The sequence below is a fragment of the Rosa rugosa genome, chromosome 1, assembly GCF_958449725.1.
Source record: "Rosa rugosa chromosome 1, drRosRugo1.1, whole genome shotgun sequence".
Lineage (NCBI taxonomy): Eukaryota > Viridiplantae > Streptophyta > Magnoliopsida > Rosales > Rosaceae > Rosa > Rosa rugosa.
Window position 1 is genome coordinate 59,971,762 of NC_084820.1, and position 20,574 is coordinate 59,992,335.

Consider the following 20,574-nt stretch of genomic DNA (forward strand, 5'->3'; position numbering starts at 1 on the left):
CACTTTTTCAAGAGGAAGCGGTTAAGGCTAATGGGAAACATGGGTCGTGGACCTATTTTATGTTGTTGGACCTTTGCTTGTGGGTTTATATTATGTCTTATTTATTTTCAATCGTTTGTTTAAAGTTTAGGTGTATTTTATTTACAATAAATCTCTGCAAACTCTTGGTAAGGTCATGTGGACTCTTTGTCGGACTATATACTCAGTATGCCTTGTTTGCCCTAGCGAGGCGGCAGATCATGAATTGGGTGCAAACTCCTCGTGGCAGGATGAAATGTCTTGTTAGCAGATTTATTTCTAGTCATCAGCATATTAGGAAAGTTATTTTATTAGTTGTATGACATTGCTTTAACTATCCGATATGCCACCATTATTGTAAAGCAAATACAGTCGTCGATATGACACTCTTCGCTAGTTGGTGCATGTTTGAATACATTTTTTCTTTTTTTTTGAGGTAGGGCCAAAACAGCTGCCCTTAAGCCATAACCAATAATGAAACCATAGAATACAAGGGGGGGACATAGAGCCTAAACCCCATATGACAATAAGCTTGAAGAGAACGTCCCGAAATAATATCAGGAGTCTCAACTAATTCTGTATTCTAACACGCACCATTTAGCAAAGAGTGCACGATTGGCTACTATATTTGCTTTACAATTTTGGCGACAGACAGGAAAGATAATACTCACGTAGAGCCATAATACACTAATACCAACTTTCCGACTATGTTGCCACCGAAAAATAAATTCGGTGACACTTGGTTTCATCCTGCCACTAGGAGGCTGCGACCATTTGACGATGCAAGGAACTCGCCGCCGTCCTAGGCCAAACATGACACTCAAGGTGCACATACTGGGACAACGCCTACCTCGCCCTACTAACTTAGAATAGGACATTATTAAGGGCATGAAGCCACCGAAAGCTAAAGAACAAACAAAATGCAAAAAAGAAAAAGCAAAACAATTGGCCCAGTAAAGAACTCTCAGGCCCAAATGGGGATCTGCACGCAGTCAGTCACCTCAGGGAGCATCCTTGCCATCGCAACTCGACACCACCGCTTGAAGCGTCCTCCACCAAATCCCCCTCCACTCCGTCCTGGCTGCCAAAACCCGACAACACTCGACCCCCCAAATGCAATTTTGAGATGGTTAGAAACCGGCGACAACCCCCAACACCTGCCACCACCCATCCACTGATCTACAAAGCATTGGTCAGAGATCGGATCGAGTCGTGCGACTTCTGCATTCAAACCCGCCGACCCAACCAACTGGTATGCTTCCTCCTTCATCGTTTTTTGCCAGAGATGGGAGACACCGCGATCTGGTTGCAGATCCCGCAGCCCCACCCGTCTACCACGACCCCTCCTCCTCTACTTTCCTCGCACACCAACGCTTCCAAGCGGCAATGACAGGGCCCGATCTGGACACCCTGATGCCCTCAACATGCAGCCCTCACTCCGACCAGCAATGTTCCACGAGGAACCACCCACGGACAACCCGTCCTGTCTAGCTCGTCCGACAACGACGTCCCAAGGACGCGCCGCCGGACAAGGCATAAAGATTTGCTGGAGAAGACCAAGCCCTAGGCGCGTGCGACGTGTTCTAAACAAAGAGTAAACTAGGACGATTTCGAATACATTATAGTAGTAGAGACTCCTGTTATTATTTGGGAGGTCCTCTTGAGATGTATTGTAATATGGAGTTTATGCACTATGTTCCCCCTTTGTATTTCTCAGTTTCATTAATCAAAAATTAAGAAAGGCCGCATCAATCCTTATTAAAAAAAAAGTAAATTAATGGGTTAAATTTACAAAAGTACCGAAGTAAAAGGACTTTTTGTCAGCGAAAAACAAAAAAGCCGGGAAAGCGCGGGATTTTTGGTCAAAGAAGGGGGCAAAATCAAAAATTTAAACAAAGAGGCAACAGCAAATTCGAGTTCAATTCCTAATTGGCTCACTGTTTCGTTCATCTCTGCAATTTCAGAGCCACAGATGAAGACGGAAGCACCCGGATTTCTGATCCAAATCGGCGACGACGTAGACGACGACTTCCTTTCTCAGGTTGCCGCCGCGGAGGCCCATGCTCTCGCGAACAAGCGCCGCCGTATCGCCACCCCCACGCCCTCCCCAAACGCCGTCGCGTCGGCACCTCCACCACCACGGGCCGCGAATCCGAAGGAGAGATCCGACGCCGAAGCCGACGGCGGTCTCTACATCGCGGCGCTCAAAGGAAACCAGAGCGCGTTCTCCGAGCCTCCGCGCGGCGGTGGATTTGGCAGAGGGCGAGTCGGCGGGGCCGTAGCGGAGGCGGGAAACGACGGCGTTTTGGGCGGTGATGCATGCTTCAAGTGCGGGAAATCGGGACACTGGGCTCGCGATTGCGATGCCCCAGGCGGAGGAGGAGGTGGCGGCGGGGGGTATAGTGGTAATTACGGCGGCGGAGGGTATAATGGTAATTACGGCTGCGACGCTGCGTCCGCGATTTCGTTTCCTGAGAAAAGCTGCCCCTGTGGATCTGGAACCTGCGTGGTGCTCACCGCAAATACTGAGAAGAATCGAGGTCGAAAATTCTACAAATGCCCACTTAGACAGGTACACAACCAAATTTCCTTTTTTTTTTTGGATTTAATAGTGGAATGGATGCTAAGGGTTGTTGTGTTTGTTTAAATTTTGATAGGAAAATGGGGGTTGTGGTTTCTTTGAGTGGTGTGATAATGCTTCTGGGCCTAATGCCATGACTGGTGCTGGTAGTGGTAGCTTTAGTAGGACCCAAAACTATGCATCTGATTCTACAGTTCCAGCTCTTGAATGTCCCTGTGGTGGTGGGCAATGCCGAATCTTAACAGCTAAAACCGGCAAAAATATCGGCAGCCAATTCTTTCGCTGTCCTGGAAATGAGGTACCCTCTAGTTTGTTGTGCTGAATTTATTGCTTTTGGTACAAGTAGATGAAAGTTTTTGGCGGGTGTGAAATCTGTCATGTATATGTAGTGTGTGTAGTTGAACTTGGGTGGTAGTGGTTAATAGATTAGTTACTTGGTTTATTTAGGGAAGCTCTTGCGGTTTCTTCAAGTGGTGCAATGAGAATACTGTGGCAGCTGGTAGTGTTCAAGGTGCACGAATCCCCAAGGTGGTTTATGGTTCAAGCGAGACAGGCAGCCAAGGGAGCTATGGTGTTAGGACTGGTTCTTCCTGTTACAAGTGTGGAAAGGAAGGGCATTGGGCAAGAGATTGCTCCGTTCCTTCAAACAATGCTCCGGTTGAATTTGGAGGACGGTCTGCTTCAACAAGCAGCTGCTATAAGTGTGGAAAGACGGGGCACTGGGCCAGGGACTGTCCTTCTGGTTAATATGCAGTCTGCTGATAAGCAGATTATTTTCTTGACTTCAATGCTTCTCTGCTTGAAATTCTCTAGAGTAGTTGTTTCTTGTTCTTATATGCGAGACTAGTTGTTTCTGGCTTGTGAATATAGTACTGGAGAAGTTGTTGAACAAGTAAACATGAACTTGAGGCCCTCGCTTGTCTTGCGTTCATTTTTCAATAGAAACGGCTCATTTGAGCTTCTTTCTCTGGAGTGCCTTAACTATATGGTCATTGATGTTTGCATAATTATACAAGTACATATTTTATAACAAGTTCATTGCTTTAGTTTTTTTCTTTTTTGGGTTTCTGATTGTGTGAATGGGATATCGGTCCTTTTATTTTTATCTTCTGCTGTCGGTTTGATAAGGTTTGCTTTGACAGCTAGGTTGCTCTACTTGCGTCTTTTTGGTGTTTAGTGTTGTCCTTGAACTGTGTGCTTTTGAATTGTTGAGATTATCCTCAGATTGGTTTCTGATATATATGTTCTCTGGTTTACCGATTTATGAAACATTCCAATAAGCTGAAAATTCTTGGTAGTTTAGATGCTGATTATGGTAGAGAAGTCCCCTCAGTAAATTTTAAGTCTTTGATATATGCTAGTTTAAGGATGATTAAGATACATGAATGAGGTCAAATCCTTGGTGGATTAAGTGGTTGACATATTCATAGAAAAGGAGATGATAACCTATTTAATTATGAGAGATTCTTACGTAAGGCAAACGTACCACGTGACTGGTAGGGTTTGCTTAATCAGTGAACATATAATGAAGTATTTTAGGTATTTCATTTTAATAAGGATAAATTCGGAACACACTTAAATTTTTTTTAGTTTTGATTGGGCTGCCCTACCGTCACGTGGTACGTTTGTCCTACGTAAGAATCTCTAAATTATATATCCATACAGGGGGATTCACTTGCATACATGGGTTACAACTTGGTGAGAGAAGTTGGATCATACTTTTAACTTTTTCTTTCTTTCTTTTTTTGCTTATTTATTTATTTATTGAAAGGATTTATTTCTTTACTATTCTGGGTTTTTAGCTTTATGACTAGATGCCCCAAATTTTTGATAATAGTTTCGAACCTTATACATAAAAGAACTTGCTCATTAATCTGCAGGATACCGTTTTGATTTTCTACAAGATTCGATTTTATTTTGACAAGGTTAGATTTCTACCTGTGTGAAAATGCAGCAGATATCTTACCACACAAAGAAACTTAACAGATATAGCAACCCCCCTCCATCCTTACTATATTGCTTACCACTGTGATTATGCAGAGCCACACAAACGTTATTCCTCTAAAGTTTTAGTGCATTTCAGTGAATACATAATCTATGGAAGTCGGTAATAAGCCTCATGCTGTATGCATTCCATTGCCATTGCAAAGCCATATAAAGGCAATGGTTCAGTTAGCTAAACTCCTCCACCACAGAGGTTTTCATATTACCTTCGTCAACACAGAGTTCAATCACAAGCGCTTTCTTAAATCTCTTGGACCCAACTCTCTTGATGCCTTGCCTGATTTTCGCTTTGAAACTATTCCAGATGGCCTTCCAAATTCAGTTGAAAGTGAGACCCAAAACATCCCTTTGCTTTCTGATTCCGTCAGAAGAAATTGCTTGCATCCGTTTCGTAACATCCTTAACAAACTAAATGGAAATATGGTTCCCGTGACTTGCATCGTCTCTGATGGTTTCCTTACGTTCACCATCACAGCTGCTGAAGAACTTGGCATCCCTGTAGTGCAATTCTTTACTTTGGCTGCAATAGGATTCCTGGGAAGTAAACAACTTCCCACTTTGGTGGAAAAAGGACTTGCACCACTCAAAGGTACTGAAAGAATTATTGAATCAACTGTTTAATTTCACTTTTAACTTCTCTGTTTTTAAACAAATGATGAAATTTTTCTTCACTTGGTTGTTGCAGACGAGAACTGTTTAACAAATGGATCTTTGGACAAGGTAATAGATTGGATCCCCGGAATTAAAGATATTCGTCTCAGGGATCTCCCAAGCTCTTGGAGAACGACAAACCCCGACAACATCTTGTTTAACTTCACCTTGGAAGCAGTGAAGAGAGTTCATAAAGCTTCAGCGGTTGTTGTTCATACTTTTGATGCCCTGGAGCCAGATGTTGTAGATTCTCTCTCTAAGAGTACATCTCTGCTTCCACCGGTTTATGCCATCGGCCCTCTCCAATTACTTCTCAATCAGATACCAGAACACCCTTTGAAGTCCGTGGGGTACAGTCTATGGAAAGAAGAAACAGAGTGCTTGCTATGGCTCAACTCTAAGGCGAAAAATTCAGTTGTTTATGTCAACTTTGGCAGTTTAGTAGTCATTAGACCAGAACATCTTATTGAGTTTGGCTGGGGACTTGCAAATAGCAAGCTTCCCTTCTTGTGGGTTATTAGACCTGATTTGATTATTGGGGAATCGGCGATTCTGCCACCTGAGTTTGTGGCTGAAACAGAGGGAAGATGTCTAATAGCAAGTTGGTGCCCACAAGAACAAGTGCTTAACCATCCATCAGTCGGAGCGTTTTTAACACATTGCGGTTGGAATTCGACCATGGAGAGTATTTCTGCTGGAGTGCCTATGCTCTGTTGGCCATTAAGTGGTGACCAGCCTATAAACTGTCGCTATGTTTGCAATGAGTGGGGCATCGGCATGGAGATCAGTAGTGATGTGAAGAGAGACGAAGTAGAGAAGCTTGTTAAAGAGTTAATGGAGGGAGAGAAGGGTAGGAAAATGAAAAGTAAGGTCATGGAGTGGAAGAAGCTAGCAGAAAAGGCCAGTGGTCCACTTGGTTCTTCATCCATAACCTTAGACAATTTAGTCAATGAAGTGCTATTGAGCAAAGCTAATGTTGTTCCCATTTCATAACCAAATTTACTGCTAGAGGTTATTGTCTGAGCAGCAGACTACCCAGACGTTCTCTCTACTACCATTTTTAATTTCAATTTGTTGTATGTTTTATATTGATCTCAGTGTTCCATTATTGTTTAGCTTTGCAAACTTTTGTTGTTCAAAATAAGGTCTACTGCTTTGGCTTGCCGAGGAAACAATACTGCTAGATGTGTAAGTTTTTCTCAGTCTGTTAAGTTTTACGTGTTCAATTTGTTATAAAAGTGGTTGATGAATTTTGTAACTGGCTGGTTCAGGGAAGAACTATCAGTTTATTCATCAATCTGGAGGTTCTGGTGCATACTGTATCTTTTGTGGAGCAAGTAAACAGGATCTAAGACTTTTTGTTGTTTGTCCTCACTTTCTCAACAGAATTTGCTTGTTTGAACTTCCTTCCTCAAGAGTGCCTTAGCAGATAGTGAGTGATGTCTGTACAAGTACGTGTTTGCACTAAGTAATGCCAGCAGAATTTAATAAATATGATTTTGTGAATGGGTTATCTGCGGTTTGTGTTTTTATCTGCTGCTGTGTGTTAGCTGTATTTTTTTATTTTTTTTTATAAGAATTTTACTATACACCCAATTTTCTAATCATATATCAGATCAAACCCACCCCATAATACACCAAAGTCTATTACTTAGGTTCATCTCAATATAAAAAACCTATTAACTAGAATAAATAACAAAATTTGTTTTTGTTAAAAATTACGAAAGATGCCACAAGCCCCAAATGTATCGTAGATGAAACTGACACCCAGAAGGCCACAAATATCTCACATAACATAATCAGACCCTTGATTTAAACTGTATAGAAGGTATTATATTATTTATAATACTCAATTGTTAGGTAGATGCCCAAATTATATGTATCTAAATAGGTATGCAATCTGATTTAGTGTAGGTTAATTCATTCTAATAGGTATTTGTGATTTGTGATTTGTTTTTATAGGGTTTATGCTAATGAACATGAGTTTCAACACCGTTGGCATTTAAATTTTTTTTTTTCCTCAATGGACTTGTAGAATCTATGAATGGCTAAAGAGTACTCCCACCTAGAGCTTAGGTGCAACCTTAGTGAGAGAATATCAAACCACGTCGTTTGTCGGTAATAACTTTTCAATTAATGAGAATAATTATTTGGATGCAGTGATATTTTCATAAATAATAAAAAATAAAAATGTGGTGACTGTTTTGTAAATGTTCATATTTATTATATTTTGGTGACTTTATGAGGGATAAAAACAATTTACTAGTTTATGGACAATTTAACAAGTTTGATCGAGAAGATGTTAAAATAAAGAATTATGACAGAAAAATGGCAGTCCTGAACCCTAGTCGCCCCGGTTTCGGGGTTCTCAAATGGTGGCCGACTCCGGCCTTGCCCCTAAGTGGAGCTTTCCTCTCCACATTGTGTGGCTTCTCTTCAGCCCTGCAACGCCGTTTGTTTTCGGCAAACACCCAACCAAAGCAACCTCTTTATCAGAATGGATCTCTCGACCATGAACCCGGACCTTCTCATGGGGATTATCGAAGGAGATCTGGCCTCCGGTGTTAGGGCTTTGCAGCCTTCAGACGTCGGTTTATAGGGCAGGTTTCATCGGGTCGGCTCCGACCAAGTCGAGCGAGGCTAAAGGATGAAGGGCTGGATTTGCAGGGAATGTCCAGATCTGGTGGGCTGTTTCAGCCATGGCAGAAGCAATTTCTCTATGCTCGAAGCAAGGCAACGAGGGGGGGTCGACTCCGAGTTGCTGAGATGGTGGTTTGGAGAGGTTGTCCAATCTGGATCAGTGCCGGTATTGTGGGTCGGGTGAAGTTTGATGCGGCGGCGATGGCTGCAGAAACACTGGCGGTGGTCACCGTGCAAGCTGACGGGTTACAAGCGGCGATTGCAGTGGTGGTGGCGGCCGTGATTGACAGAGAAGTGGTGCCCAAGTACGGGGTGCACAGATCAGTTGTGAAGCCCAACTTCAATTGGGTGGCCAGATCATTTCTGTGGCCCAAAACAAATCGGATGCTTCAGATGTTTTGGGGCTTGCCTGTAGTGGGATGACCAAAACAGGTTGGTGGCCCAACCCAATTTGGGGGCCAAAATCAGTGTGGATGCTGCAGTCCAATGAGCTCTGGGTGTCTGTAGTCTTCTGGACTTGGGCTTGTCCACAGACCACACTAATGGGCTATAAGTCTATGGGATTTCGTATTTGGGATCCTGGAGGATTGTCTCAACTAATTGCCATTGTTTTCGTTATGTTTTGGGATGAGTCTATGTACTATGTTTATTTTCATAGTTTTATAGGTTCATTCTTAATAAGTGTGCACTACTGGTTGTCTAATGAGTGGTGCTAGCATACCACGTCCTAAACTTGCCCTTGAGTTTGACAAGAGAATGTATGTATCCATGCCATTCTGGCTTGAGATGAATGAATTACTTGGTTCAAAAAAAAAATGAGGGATACAAACATATGGTGACTTAGTTAATAATATAAGTTTTAAAAAACACTTGTGAGTAAATATACTGGCAAAATTTTTTGGTATGAGCAACTCTCTTATGACTAAAGCATTCAACCTTGTTCTTGTATGTTTTTATCTGTACTCGACACTTTGCATGTTGTAAATTCGGGTATCATCCTAGAAATCAGCTAAGTCTTGAGACACTGTTGGTGAAAAAAATCCATAATTTTTATGAGGAAGACGTTTATGCTATAAACTTTTTGCTTCCTTCTTGGCGAAGTTTAGCAAAAAACTTTCTAAAATAAACTTTTTTTTCTTATCTTGGTTCAACTTTAAAAAAGCAAAAAAACACTTTTTTTTTTAAAGGAAAAGCACATTTTGACTGTGGCCATAGCATTGTGGGCCAAGCAATTACAAAATTGATAAATACCGCTAGTTTAGACCTGGTAACTCATTTTAAATCAAGCGACTAACAAGAGAAAATCATAACCACGTGGTGTGGTGTGTTGGTCGAACGGCCTAGTCTGGAACCCCCAGGTCTAGCGTTCGAATCTCAGCTCCATCCCGTGGCCAGCAGATTTGAGGGATCATTTGGATTCGAGCATCTGCGATGCAGTGGATTAGTCTGGCTTTCGCTGCAATGTCGGTGCAGGTGTCCTGGCGCTGGAATACCACTGCATGGGTGTGTGAGTTACTAACAGCTAACTACCTGATCAAAAAAAAAAAAAAAAAACAAGAGAAAATCATAACTTATTAAATGATACACGACTCAAAGAAATTAAATGAGTAAGCTTGCTATGTGCAAAAAAGATCCCACTGCATGAGTGTGTGAGTTATTAACAGCTAACTACCTGATAAAAAAATAAAATAAAAGAGAAAATCATAACTTATTAAATGATACACGACTGAAAGAAATTAAATGAGTAAGCTTGCTATGTGCAAAAAAGTTGGTGGGAGACTTTTTACAATGAGCTAGAGAATCGTATTTATACAATTACAAACATAAGGTTTAGGAAAGAAATTACAATTGAATTTAAAAGAAATTCGGTCTTATTGACCAAAAAGGTGCCCATAATTTCTTGCTTTTTAGGACTCCATTCTCCTTGTTTTTCTATTTAAGATAGCTTTAAATAAAAATAAAATATCATCTTTCAATGCTTCCACTTAGCCCATAAATGTTGATTTGTTGCCATGTAAAGTCGTTGCTCCCACATTTGATATGTACTGTCATTTATTGGTGTTAAATACCAAATAATGAATCTCGAAAAATCTCAATAAGAATTAATGATAATAATCTAACGTAATCATGAATATTATCATCAAATGCCATACTCTCCTTCTCATCTAGCAGCTAGAGCTTCGTGGGCCGACATGCTAAAATTATGTACAAACAACGACATCGTATGTCACATAAACGGAAAGGAGGTTGGTCGTGTAATGGGCATACACGACGGTGGAGAGGCAATTCATTGGGGGAGGGCAAAACTTATCCATATTCCCTTCGTTTCTAGATTTGTCACCCTTTGGGCTACGTAGGAATATAACACATTCTGATGATAAGCACACATATTTACTAAATTAGTTTAACACAGCTTGGGATTGCTTTGTGATATCGTACTCAATAGAGGAGGACGACTCTGTAGCCATGGGGGCTAGGGTTTTCCTTCGTTAAAATGTCTCTCGCTTCCTCACCGATTTTGCTGGGGGAGCCATGGGTGAATCACGTGTGGTCTGGAATTGGTCCTTCTTGAATGTTGCAACACCAGTTAGGACTCCTGAGGTGAAAAAAACTTTTGCTTCTCTTTTGACTTCGTCATTAATCCCAATATCATATCTACCCCAACCTGTGATTAGGGATGGCAGAACTACTGTAAATTTTTTTGAAGATGGTTATCAGTTGGGTTTGGAAAATTGCAAGTGTATGTTGATCGGTCGTCTGCAACTGGCATCGACAGAAAGTTCTTATGGTCTGCAAGATTTGCGCCAGAAACTTAGTCTCTTTTAGGGTGACATCGGTCAATGGAAGATCATTCCAATGGGTCGTGGTTATTATTCTTTTCAACTTGCATCTAAGGATTATATTTCAAGAATTTGGGCTATGGGTGCCATTGCTTTGAAGCCTGGAACATTGAGATTCATGCACTGGATTCCTAATTTTCCCCTGCATGTCAGTGCAATACAAAAGCCCAAGTTTAGGTGAGGTTTTGGGATCTTGGACTGGAGTACTGGGAAGCCCAAACGCTCTTTGAAATTGCCAATGGAATTGGTGTCCCCATCAGGATTGATGTGAACACACTTGATCGAAAGTTTGGTCTATACGCAAGGGTTTTGGTGGATATTGACCTTTCCACATAACCCTCATTGGAAATTGTGGTGGAACGTGAAGGTGGTGAAACCCTAGTTTTGCAAGTTGAAGATGAACGTCTGCCCTTATCATGCTCTCACTGTGGTAATGTGGGTCATGCTATTAGTTCTTGTAATTGGCTTCGTCCTTCTCAGGCAAAGGAAGCGAAGGAGAATGACATTAATTCAGGGAGGGAGCGTAAACGTAGTTGATCCTGTTGACATCGTGCAAAGAAGAGTAATGTTTCTCAAGTCTACATTGCTAAGAAAGTGGTGGAGGTGGTTCAACAGATTGGGGACCCCTCCTTTGCTGATCCTAATGCATTATCTAGGATTTCACGGACAGTACGTAAGGACATGGTAGAGGCTTCACAGGTTCCGGAGACACAACTTTCTTCTTTGGTTGCACCTTCGCCAAGAGTGCATTCACCAATTCTAGAACCTCCATCTGCGAAAAGTTTGGCAGGTATTGCAGCTGTACCTACTGTTAATGCTTTTCAGGCACTCACAGATGAGTCTAAGGCTAATAGTGAGGGAGAGAACACAGAGATACAATCTAGTGATGATGTGCAAAGTGGGGCAGATGTTCTTATTGAAGAGGATACTATTTCCAAAACTCCTTCCCCTAAGGAGTTACCCAAAGATAAGGCTCAGTCTTCTAAAGAATCTGATGTCCATAAAGGTAAGTTCGATTAGGGTGATTCGGAAAATGAAAAACATCTTGGTCATCATACATATGCTCAGGTTGAGATGAGTCCTTTGTGTTCCTGGTTTGATGAGGGAAAAGCAACTCTGGAAGATGAGGATCTTCTTAAGTCTCTCCCAAAATCTCAAAATAAAAAATTGAAGTCCAAAAGAGACTCACGAGACCCTTACTCTACTCGTAATCGAACGCCCGTTGTGCTTCTTGATATTTGATGCAATCGACTCTGCTTAATCTTGATTATGTTTTGGTTGTTTTTTGTTTTGTTTTTTCTTTTAAGGGGTCTTGGCTTTGTGTCCCTCCGTAGAGCATCTTTAGCAGACTCTCTATTTTGGCTCCTTAGCTATTTTGGAGAGCATGTTTAGCTTTTTATATATTTTAGCAGCTGCACCAGACTCCTAAGTGGCTCTCCATTATAACTTTTAGCTATCTCGCTCCTAAATATAGAGAGCGAGATGAGGCTCTCTATAATTTAAAACATTCATTTTGAGTCATTTTATGTAATTTATAAATACATTTAAACTATTTAATCTTCATTTAAAAAATAATATAAATTCAAAACTAGCTATAATAGAGAGCATTGATGCAGACATATTAATTTCTAAAGTGGCTAGCCAAAATGACTTTTTAGCTATTTTGGCTAAAATTTGACTTAAAAATGGCTAGCATTGCTAAAGATGCTCTTAGGTACTATCTTTTTATTTAATAAATTACTTTAATTGCCACAAAAAAAAAATACTAACAAAAAAAGAAGGAGCAAATATTTAGCTCATCAGAAAGGAAGAAATAAAAGGGCAATTAGTCTCTTTTTTTTTTAGAGTAATAGTTAACCACTTTATTAAAAATAATAATAAGAAAAATTACAACTTATAGAAGTAGAAACTACTTCGAAATGAAAAATAACAGAAACAATACTAGATGCAACAAGGCATCGGAAATAAAACCTAGAAAGGATATTAAGGGATGCTAAAAAGCATTTGATGGGCAGACCCCAGGCTATGTAAAACGGTACCAATAGTATGGTCGACCATACTTCCAAGCAAAAATATGCGTCGAATAGAGAGTAACCTTCTATCAAGGCAACCGGCGGTAGTGTGACCGACCTTGCCTACTCCACGCAAATTAATCCATCGAGTAGAGAGCAATCTTCTACCTAAGTAGCAAAAATTCCACTTCCAAAGTGCAGTTGAAGAAATAGCCCATAAAAAGTCTCCTGGATCCCAAATACGTATCCAGACTGAACATAAGGCCCAAACCAAGGCCCAACTTGAATGGCCCAAATAGTGACAAGCCCAGATCCGCAGTTGGGCACCCAAAAACACTCTGGGCACCCATTCCTTCCCTGACCTCGACCCCAGCCATCGCTCTGCCATCCCTCGCCGGGGAGACCCCGTCCCAGTCCCGGCCACTCGAATCAAGGCGCCACCACCTACACCATCAGTCTTGGGACGGATCCCACTTGGACCCGGAAGTTTCTCCGCCAACCCCAACCCCCTCTGGTCCCAGTGAGGCAACGACCGCCAAACCCAAGCCCCAATTCCGGCCACCGATCTGGCATCTTCCCACCACCCGTAAAAACATCGGCCCTTCTGAAGCTTCTCACCTGGACGCACTACCAGAGGGCCAAATCTGTCTAACAAAACCTTTAAACGCGCCCGGCTCGGTCGGAGACGGTTAACACACGGTGTCGTCCCAACTGTTGTGTTTTAAATGATTACTCGCAAGCGCACGAATCGATTGTAGTATAGTTAGTACAAGCACGAGGTCGTTCCAACAAGGACTGAAACTCAAATTGATTCTAACTCAAATAACCAATTGAACACAAAAATAAACAAACATTTGGGAAGATTGTGATGATTGAAATTATAACTAAACAACTAACAATAGAAACAAAAGAATTGAGAGAAGGGTTTTTTTAGAAGGTTGAAAAATATGAGAGTTGAATGCTAAGACTTTGAATCCACCACCTAGTACTTCTACTCTATTGCTAGCTGACAACCATTGAATTCCCTAGATTTCATGCTAATGATTCCCGTACATAAGCCTTATTGATTCCGGACATATGCCAAGTTCTTCTAACTTATGAATTCTAACTTATTGATCCCGTATAGAACTCAAGTAGCCAAACTATAATTTACTTCACTTAATGATCAGGTTCAAGCAAACATGTTCAACTCCATTAAGCACAAAAGAACTAGGAAATCATGCAAACAAGAATATCGACTATGATCAAGCACTTGTATTCTTAATTCACAACTCTTAAATCACAAGATTGAATTATCTTTTGGCACCCTAGAAAACATCTACTCTTTGATCAAGCCTCATGTTCTCCAACCAAATAACTCATAAACAAAACCTACGTCTTATTGATCCCGAGCAAAGATTTTGAATAAAAGTTCTATTGAAACGGTGATTAAGAGTTTAAGATATAAATCCAGAAATTCAATAGCAAACCAACTAAATAATTAGAATAGTCATACTAAGGGCTTCATCTCAGCCCTAGCTTAGGAATTTAACAAAAACAAACAATAAAAATAACTAAGAAAAACATAGTAAAGGAGGAATAAAGATGGAGGTGACTCCTCTTGCTCTTGTTGAGTCCCAATCTGCTTTCCAAGCCGCCTCCTCTCTCTAGACGTCCTCTTTTTCTGCCTTGTATGTCTCTTTTTAATTCATACTTGACTTGGGCTTCTTAAGTCTTCTAGTCCAACTTGGAATAGATTTCTTCTCTCCAAAGAAACACAAGGTTATTATAGTCAACGGCAAGAAATTACTCCAAATATGTCAGATACGTTCAATCTTGTTCCATTCGAGTGCTAAGATCAACGGACTTGGGCCTCACAAGTCAGATTCCGAAAATATATGCAAAATCCGTCGGAATCTGCCTTCCAGAATTAAGTTCACTTAAATCATCATAACTTCCTCCAGAAGAATGCGAATCCACTTCCGTAAAATTCCTCAGAAAGCTAACATCTGTATCTTTCCAATGGTATATGGCTCGCCTGCTAATTCCTTGTGAGAAGGTACAGTTTAATCCTCAAAGTTGACGCATAGCAGAGACAATTCTGGACGCCCAGGATAGCAAGCACCCTTTCGATCCAGCGTTTGACTGTAAGCTCCAAATCCTTCTTTTCTCCAATTTAACCTACAAAACACAAAGACAAAGTAAATGACTCAAAGATGACAAGTTCTAAGCCTAGAATCCTACATTTAAGGGTATAAAAATGTATGAAATTATGAACCTATCACCAACCCAGCAAGACGATGCAGCCACAGCGTTTCCCCATCGAACAGAAGCTCCATGATCAGGGAGAACAAACGTCGCCGGGAAGCATGCTTGCCACGACCTGTGAGGGGGCATGGTATGAACCATGCGCAAAGGCACCGACACCGATAACGGTACCAGCAAGGTACTCCATCGATGATGGAGAAAGGTACAGAGAGGCCAAGAGCGGCGCTCTCCCAACCCTAGCAGAGCGCTAGGTATTTTCATATTTTAGCATTTTTATATGTTAATGGCAATTAGTCATTTTAAATAAGGAAAAATTTAAGGATTAAATTGAATAAATTTCAAATTTGTAGTAATAATTCAAATTCAAAAATAGTAAACATCTGGCTACAATTAAGGAAGATTTTATTTAGATTATCCTATTTAATCAGAAGGGCAAAATAGTCAAGTTAAAAAACAAGATTTTCTTGTAATATAGACATATACCCTATAAGGAAGGTTCAATTATATATATATATATATATATATATTTTTTTTTTTTGAAAAGTGAATCCATTGAAACTTTAACGATTATAATCGTTTAGAATGGCATCCCGAAAAATCTTGGGAGCAGACACAAGCCACAAATGACTTGAAGCTAGAGCTAAGCTAGAACAAACCAGAAGGTGTACTACACCAACAGGTTGTGCATGTACAATAAAATACTGCTCTGAATCACTTATAGAGAAACTAGCAAACAACTGAAGGTAAAGCCCCAGCCTCCTCAAGATAATTACCAACAATGAGACTATTGCCACGACCTTGAGATTTGGAGATGAAACCATCAATATCTGCAATCTGGGTATGCAAGAGATCGATAGATCTATCAAAACTATATTCATCCCAGCACAAGTAGCATTGTTGGCCAGGCACGCAATTGTGGTACTCACAGCAATATTATACTTAGATTTCTTATAGAATGTAGAGATGAGTAATCTACCTGTACATAAACACGGTACACCCGAAATAATACTGATAACACAATTGATCAAACAGATACCCAAAACACCTCCTGGGTCCCAAATCCTTGGAGAACGCAAGCCCAAATGGACTCCACCATAGGCCCAAAGGCAGCCCAGCCATACATCCCAGTTTTTTGATCTGGACACCTAGACATGAGTTACCGTCCTCATCACCTCCGACGTCGACCAAACAGTCGTTATCAGAAACGCTGCCGCCATCAAAGACGTCACCGCCATCGGAAACAGACAGCCGCTCACGCACGACAACCCACCCCTGGATTCACTACCCTTCAGGCCAGATCCGATTCACGCCAGCCTCCTCACATAACACCGATCAGCCTTGGCTTCCTCGCCGCACGCGCTCTTGCTCGACGTTGGTCTCGGTGTCCAGGCACCGCTGCGTGCCTTCGACGACGCTACTAAAACGCCGCTAGGGAGAAAACCCTAGCAGAGCGTTTTCTTCATGGAATGTTCAATTATATGAATTAGGTGTAGATTAGTAAAAAAAAATATATATATATATATATATATATATATATATATATATATGGGTGGATTTTTCCTAATACAATTATAATCCGCAGTCGTTAGACCAAATAAATTTGTTAGCTGCGAAAATTCTATAATGCCCAAGAGTAATAAAACTTCAAAACCGAAGTCACTAATTGTTGTTTGCGCTGTGCTATAGAACACCTCCCAATGGTTGGCAACTTGGCATGTTCAAAGACAACCTCATAATCTTATATAATTAAGCCAATTCTTGAGAGAATGGTTAAATTTTTGAACTGCCATATATATATATATATTTTTTTTGACAAAGAAGTTGATTTCATTAGATCAACAGCCAATAGGCTAGAGTCTACCATAACTTACATAAGCAAAACTCGGCAAGAAAATCCGAACTAAACTATCTAAGCTAGAGCAGATCATTAAAATCTCTGGGACGCTCACATTTAAGCGAGCCTATACAAGAATAGAACAAACCTCGCCTCCTACGGAAAGGAAATCATTCAACTAGCCCTAACTTGCCAATCATGCAATTGTGGTACAAACTAGAAACTAGAAACGTCATAGAAGACTCATAGAAGCTTGTCCTCGCTCACATAGGCTCATACCCAACAGAAATAAATTAGTAAATAACAAGCTCCTCCCCTTTCGAGTTGGAGCTCATACCAGCAAATACCCTCTTCACTTTCTCCTTCTTGGAAGCTTGTTTCATATAGACCAAGGCCTTCTGCCCCATCAGCCCGAAGTTGAGCCCAGGCCCAGAGACCCAGGCCCAAACCCAAGCCCATGAGGAAGACCTAGCAGGAGCCCAGCTCCTCTGCTGCCACTTCGCCGCCATCAATTCCGGCGGCCTTCCTGCCCATCTCATCAAACCGTCCACCGACGTCTGGATGAAAACAGCCTGCTGAAGATCGCCGTGAGTCGCCGCCTGAAAACCACCGCCCTCCAAGAACAGCCTCGATCGACGTCTCAGAACGGCGACGCCCAGATCGAAGCATCCATCTACATATCCCAGCCACCGGCCTTGACTACTGCCGCGCTCAGAGCCGACAACCACCTCCGTCGACGCTGTACGGCGCTCGAAGACCGGATCCAATCCAGCAAAAAACACGGTCAGCGAGGCCTCCAACCCAGAAACCTCGCGCCGCACCGCACGATCAACGCTGAGACCCCGCCCCACGCCGTCGCATCTTTGCCCTCCACGATCGCCGCCTTGCCTGAGGACAGATTGCCTTGCCTGAGGGAAGATCGCCGCCGCCAAATCGAAACCTAGGTTTCGAAAACCCAAGTCGCTCCGAGAAGCTCGGAGACGTCTCATTTTATTAGTGTGTTTCTTGAACTGCCATATATGCTCTCACATAATATAGATATTAATAAACAAATTATTTCTATATGAGGATAAGAATAGACTATATCATATTTGAAAAAATTGCAATACCTTCCATAAAAAAAGAAGAAACTTTCCTAAAATGAGGAGAAAAATTGCTGTAACTTTTTTAATTTAAAAATAAAAAAATAAAAGCTAATTGCGCACATGTTAAAGGACTAGTATTTAATGATATCTCTTTATGGAGATATTCACCAGCCAAACATATAACTTTTTTTTTTTCTTTTGTTGGCGTTTTTCTTTACTATTTGGGTTTTGGTGACTAATTTTTTTTCTTAATATAGATATTCGTGAATCTGCAGCTGTGCAGGATGCTGTCTCAGTCAATAAGATACTATTTCTTCTTTTGGGAAGCGATTAGGGACAATATGCGGTTCCTACGTACTTGGACGCTTTATAGGACTCAATGTCACAAGGCAGAGCTATGCCAAAACGTTGCCGAGTCTTATAAAAGTTGCACTGCATTTGTGTGAATACAGTATACACAATCTGAGATGAGTACCATAGCAGTAAGCAATAAGCCTCATGTTGTATGCATTCCTTTGCCATTTCAGGGCCATATAAAGGCAATGCTTCAGTTGGCGCAACTCCTCCACCATAAAGGTTTTTATATAACCTTTGTCAACACACAGTTCAACCACAAGCGCTTTCTTAAGTCTCTTGGACCCAACTCTCTTGATTGCTTGCCTGATTTTCGGTTTGAGACTATTCCGGATGGTCTTCCAAGTTCAGATGAAGATGACACCCAAGACCTCACTTTGCTTTCTGAGGCCGTCAGAACAAATTGCTTGGCTCCGTTTCGTAATCTCCTCAACAAACTGAATGTCAACATGAATCGTCCTGTGACTAGCATTGTCTCAGATGGCTTCCTGACGTTCACAATCACAGTTGCTGAAGAACTTGGAATTCCTATAGCTCAGTTCTTTACTTTGGCGGCAGTCGGATTTATGAACTATAAAATACTTCCCACTTTGGTGGCAAAAGGATTTGCACCACTCAAAGGTACGTAATGAAACAAATATTTGAATAACTTTTAAATTTTATGGTTAATTTCTTGTGTGTGTATAAAGAGACGATGGGATGTTTATTTTAACATGGTTGTTGCAGATGAGAGCTGTTTAACAAATGAATTTTTGGACACGGTAATAGACTGGGTTCGGGGAGTGAAAGATATCCGTTTAAGGGATCTCTCAGGCTCCTGGAGAACCACAAACCCCGATGACATCTTGTTTAACTTGGCCTTAGAAGCAGTGGAGGGAGCTCATAAAGCTTCTGCAGTTGTTGTTCATACTTTTGAGGCTTTGGAGCCAGATGTTTTGGAAGCTCTCTCCAGCACTGCATCTATGCTTCCACCTGTTTACGCCATTGGCCCTCTCCAATTACTTCTCAATCAGATACCGGAACACCCTTTGAAGTCTGTGGGATACAGTTTACGGAAAGAAGAAACAGAGTGCCTCCAATGGCTAAATGATAAGACACCAAACTCAGTTCTGTATGTGAACTTCGGTAGTTTAGTGGTCATGACACCACAACATCTTATGGAGTTTGCTTGGGGACTTGCAAATAGCAAGCTTCCCTTCCTGTGGGTTATTAGACCAGATTTGGTTGTTGGTCAGTCTACAATTTTGCCGCCTGAGTTTTCCGCTGAAACAAAGGAAAGAGGTCTAATAGCAAGTTGGTGCCCGCAAGAGCAAGTGCTTAACCATCCATCAGTTGGAGCATTTTTAACACACAGCGGTTGGAATTCAACCATGGAGAGTATGTCTGCTGGAGTGCCTATGCTCTGTTGGCCATTACTTGCTGACCAGCGGATCAACTGTCGCTATACTTGCTATGAGTGGGGTATTGGCATGGAGATCAGTAATGATGTGAAAAGAGATGAAGTAAAGAAATTTTTTGAAGAGTTAATGGTAGGAGAGAAGGGTAAGGAAATGAAAAATAAGGTCATGGAGTGGAAGAAACTAGCAGAAGAGGCCGCTGGTCCGCTTGGTTCGTCAACCATAACATTAGACAATTTGGTTAATCAAGTGCTATTAAGCAAAGCTAGATATTTTCAAAACACTAGTTAACCTTTTGTTGTTGATGATGTTGCTGGCCTTATTAAGTAATAAAAGTTGCTGTTGATGATGTTATTGTTCTCCCTGTTACCATTTGAATGCCATTTTGCTGTACGTTTTATATTAATCTCAATGTTCCAATTCTTTACCTCCAGTAGCTTTTGTTATTCAAAAGGTCTACGGCTTCAGCATTGGAACCAACACAGGTATATGAAAGTTTATTGCAATCTGTCATGCATATGTATTATGTGTTAAATTGTAATAAAACGGGTAAATGACTTTTGAAGTTAATTGGCTGGTTCAGGACTTCAGGTAACACTACTAGAAATGGCTATAGGACACCATCAATTATTGGTGTGAGTTGACTACAATTGACACCATTCACCACACTAGCCACTATGCAGCCACCCTTCAAATGTCAGTCCCCTTCGATACAATTTCTAATTAGACAAAGAGCACCAATAGCCTAATGGTGCCATGACAGCCATCATCACCTAAAAAATTAATGTCAGATGTCAAATCAAATTTGGCACCATTCTTACGGTGTCAAAATGTAATTATTCTCATTTCAAAAAAAAAAAAAAATTGTGATTATTCTAAATTTAAAAAAATATATTTATAAATAATGCCAA

General features: G+C 41.1%; 3 protein-coding genes across 4 annotated transcripts; all 3 read left to right on the forward strand.

Annotated features, from left to right (window-relative positions):
* The first annotated feature begins 1,773 nt into the window (after window positions 1-1,773).
* On the forward strand, window positions 1,774-3,678 carry LOC133725809 (uncharacterized). Its single transcript, XM_062153185.1, has 3 exons — window positions 1,774-2,590; window positions 2,676-2,897; window positions 3,047-3,678. Exons 1-3 carry the CDS (start codon window positions 1,991-1,993, stop codon window positions 3,344-3,346), a joined length of 1,122 nt encoding a protein of 373 aa, XP_062009169.1. The 5' UTR covers window positions 1,774-1,990; the 3' UTR covers window positions 3,347-3,678.
* A 626-nt stretch (window positions 3,679-4,304) lies between these two features.
* LOC133725808 (7-deoxyloganetin glucosyltransferase-like) lies at window positions 4,305-6,767 on the forward strand. 2 transcript variants are annotated; one of them, XR_009854561.1, is made up of 3 exons: window positions 4,305-5,192; window positions 5,289-6,442; window positions 6,526-6,767. XR_009854561.1 is itself a non-coding variant. In XM_062153184.1 (2 exons), exons 1-2 carry the CDS (start codon window positions 4,697-4,699, stop codon window positions 6,245-6,247), a joined length of 1,455 nt encoding a protein of 484 aa, XP_062009168.1. In that variant the 5' UTR covers window positions 4,305-4,696; the 3' UTR covers window positions 6,248-6,767. The 2 variants fall into 2 exon arrangements, 1 of the variants encoding a protein (XP_062009168.1); XM_062153184.1 differs by having other exon boundaries at window positions 5,289-6,767.
* An 11,526-nt stretch (window positions 6,768-18,293) lies between these two features.
* LOC133743294 (7-deoxyloganetin glucosyltransferase-like) lies at window positions 18,294-20,041 on the forward strand. The gene is made up of 2 exons (XM_062171173.1): window positions 18,294-18,887; window positions 18,993-20,041. Exons 1-2 carry the CDS (start codon window positions 18,380-18,382, stop codon window positions 19,952-19,954), a joined length of 1,470 nt encoding a protein of 489 aa, XP_062027157.1. The 5' UTR covers window positions 18,294-18,379; the 3' UTR covers window positions 19,955-20,041.
* Window positions 20,042-20,574: the final 533 nt, after the last annotated feature.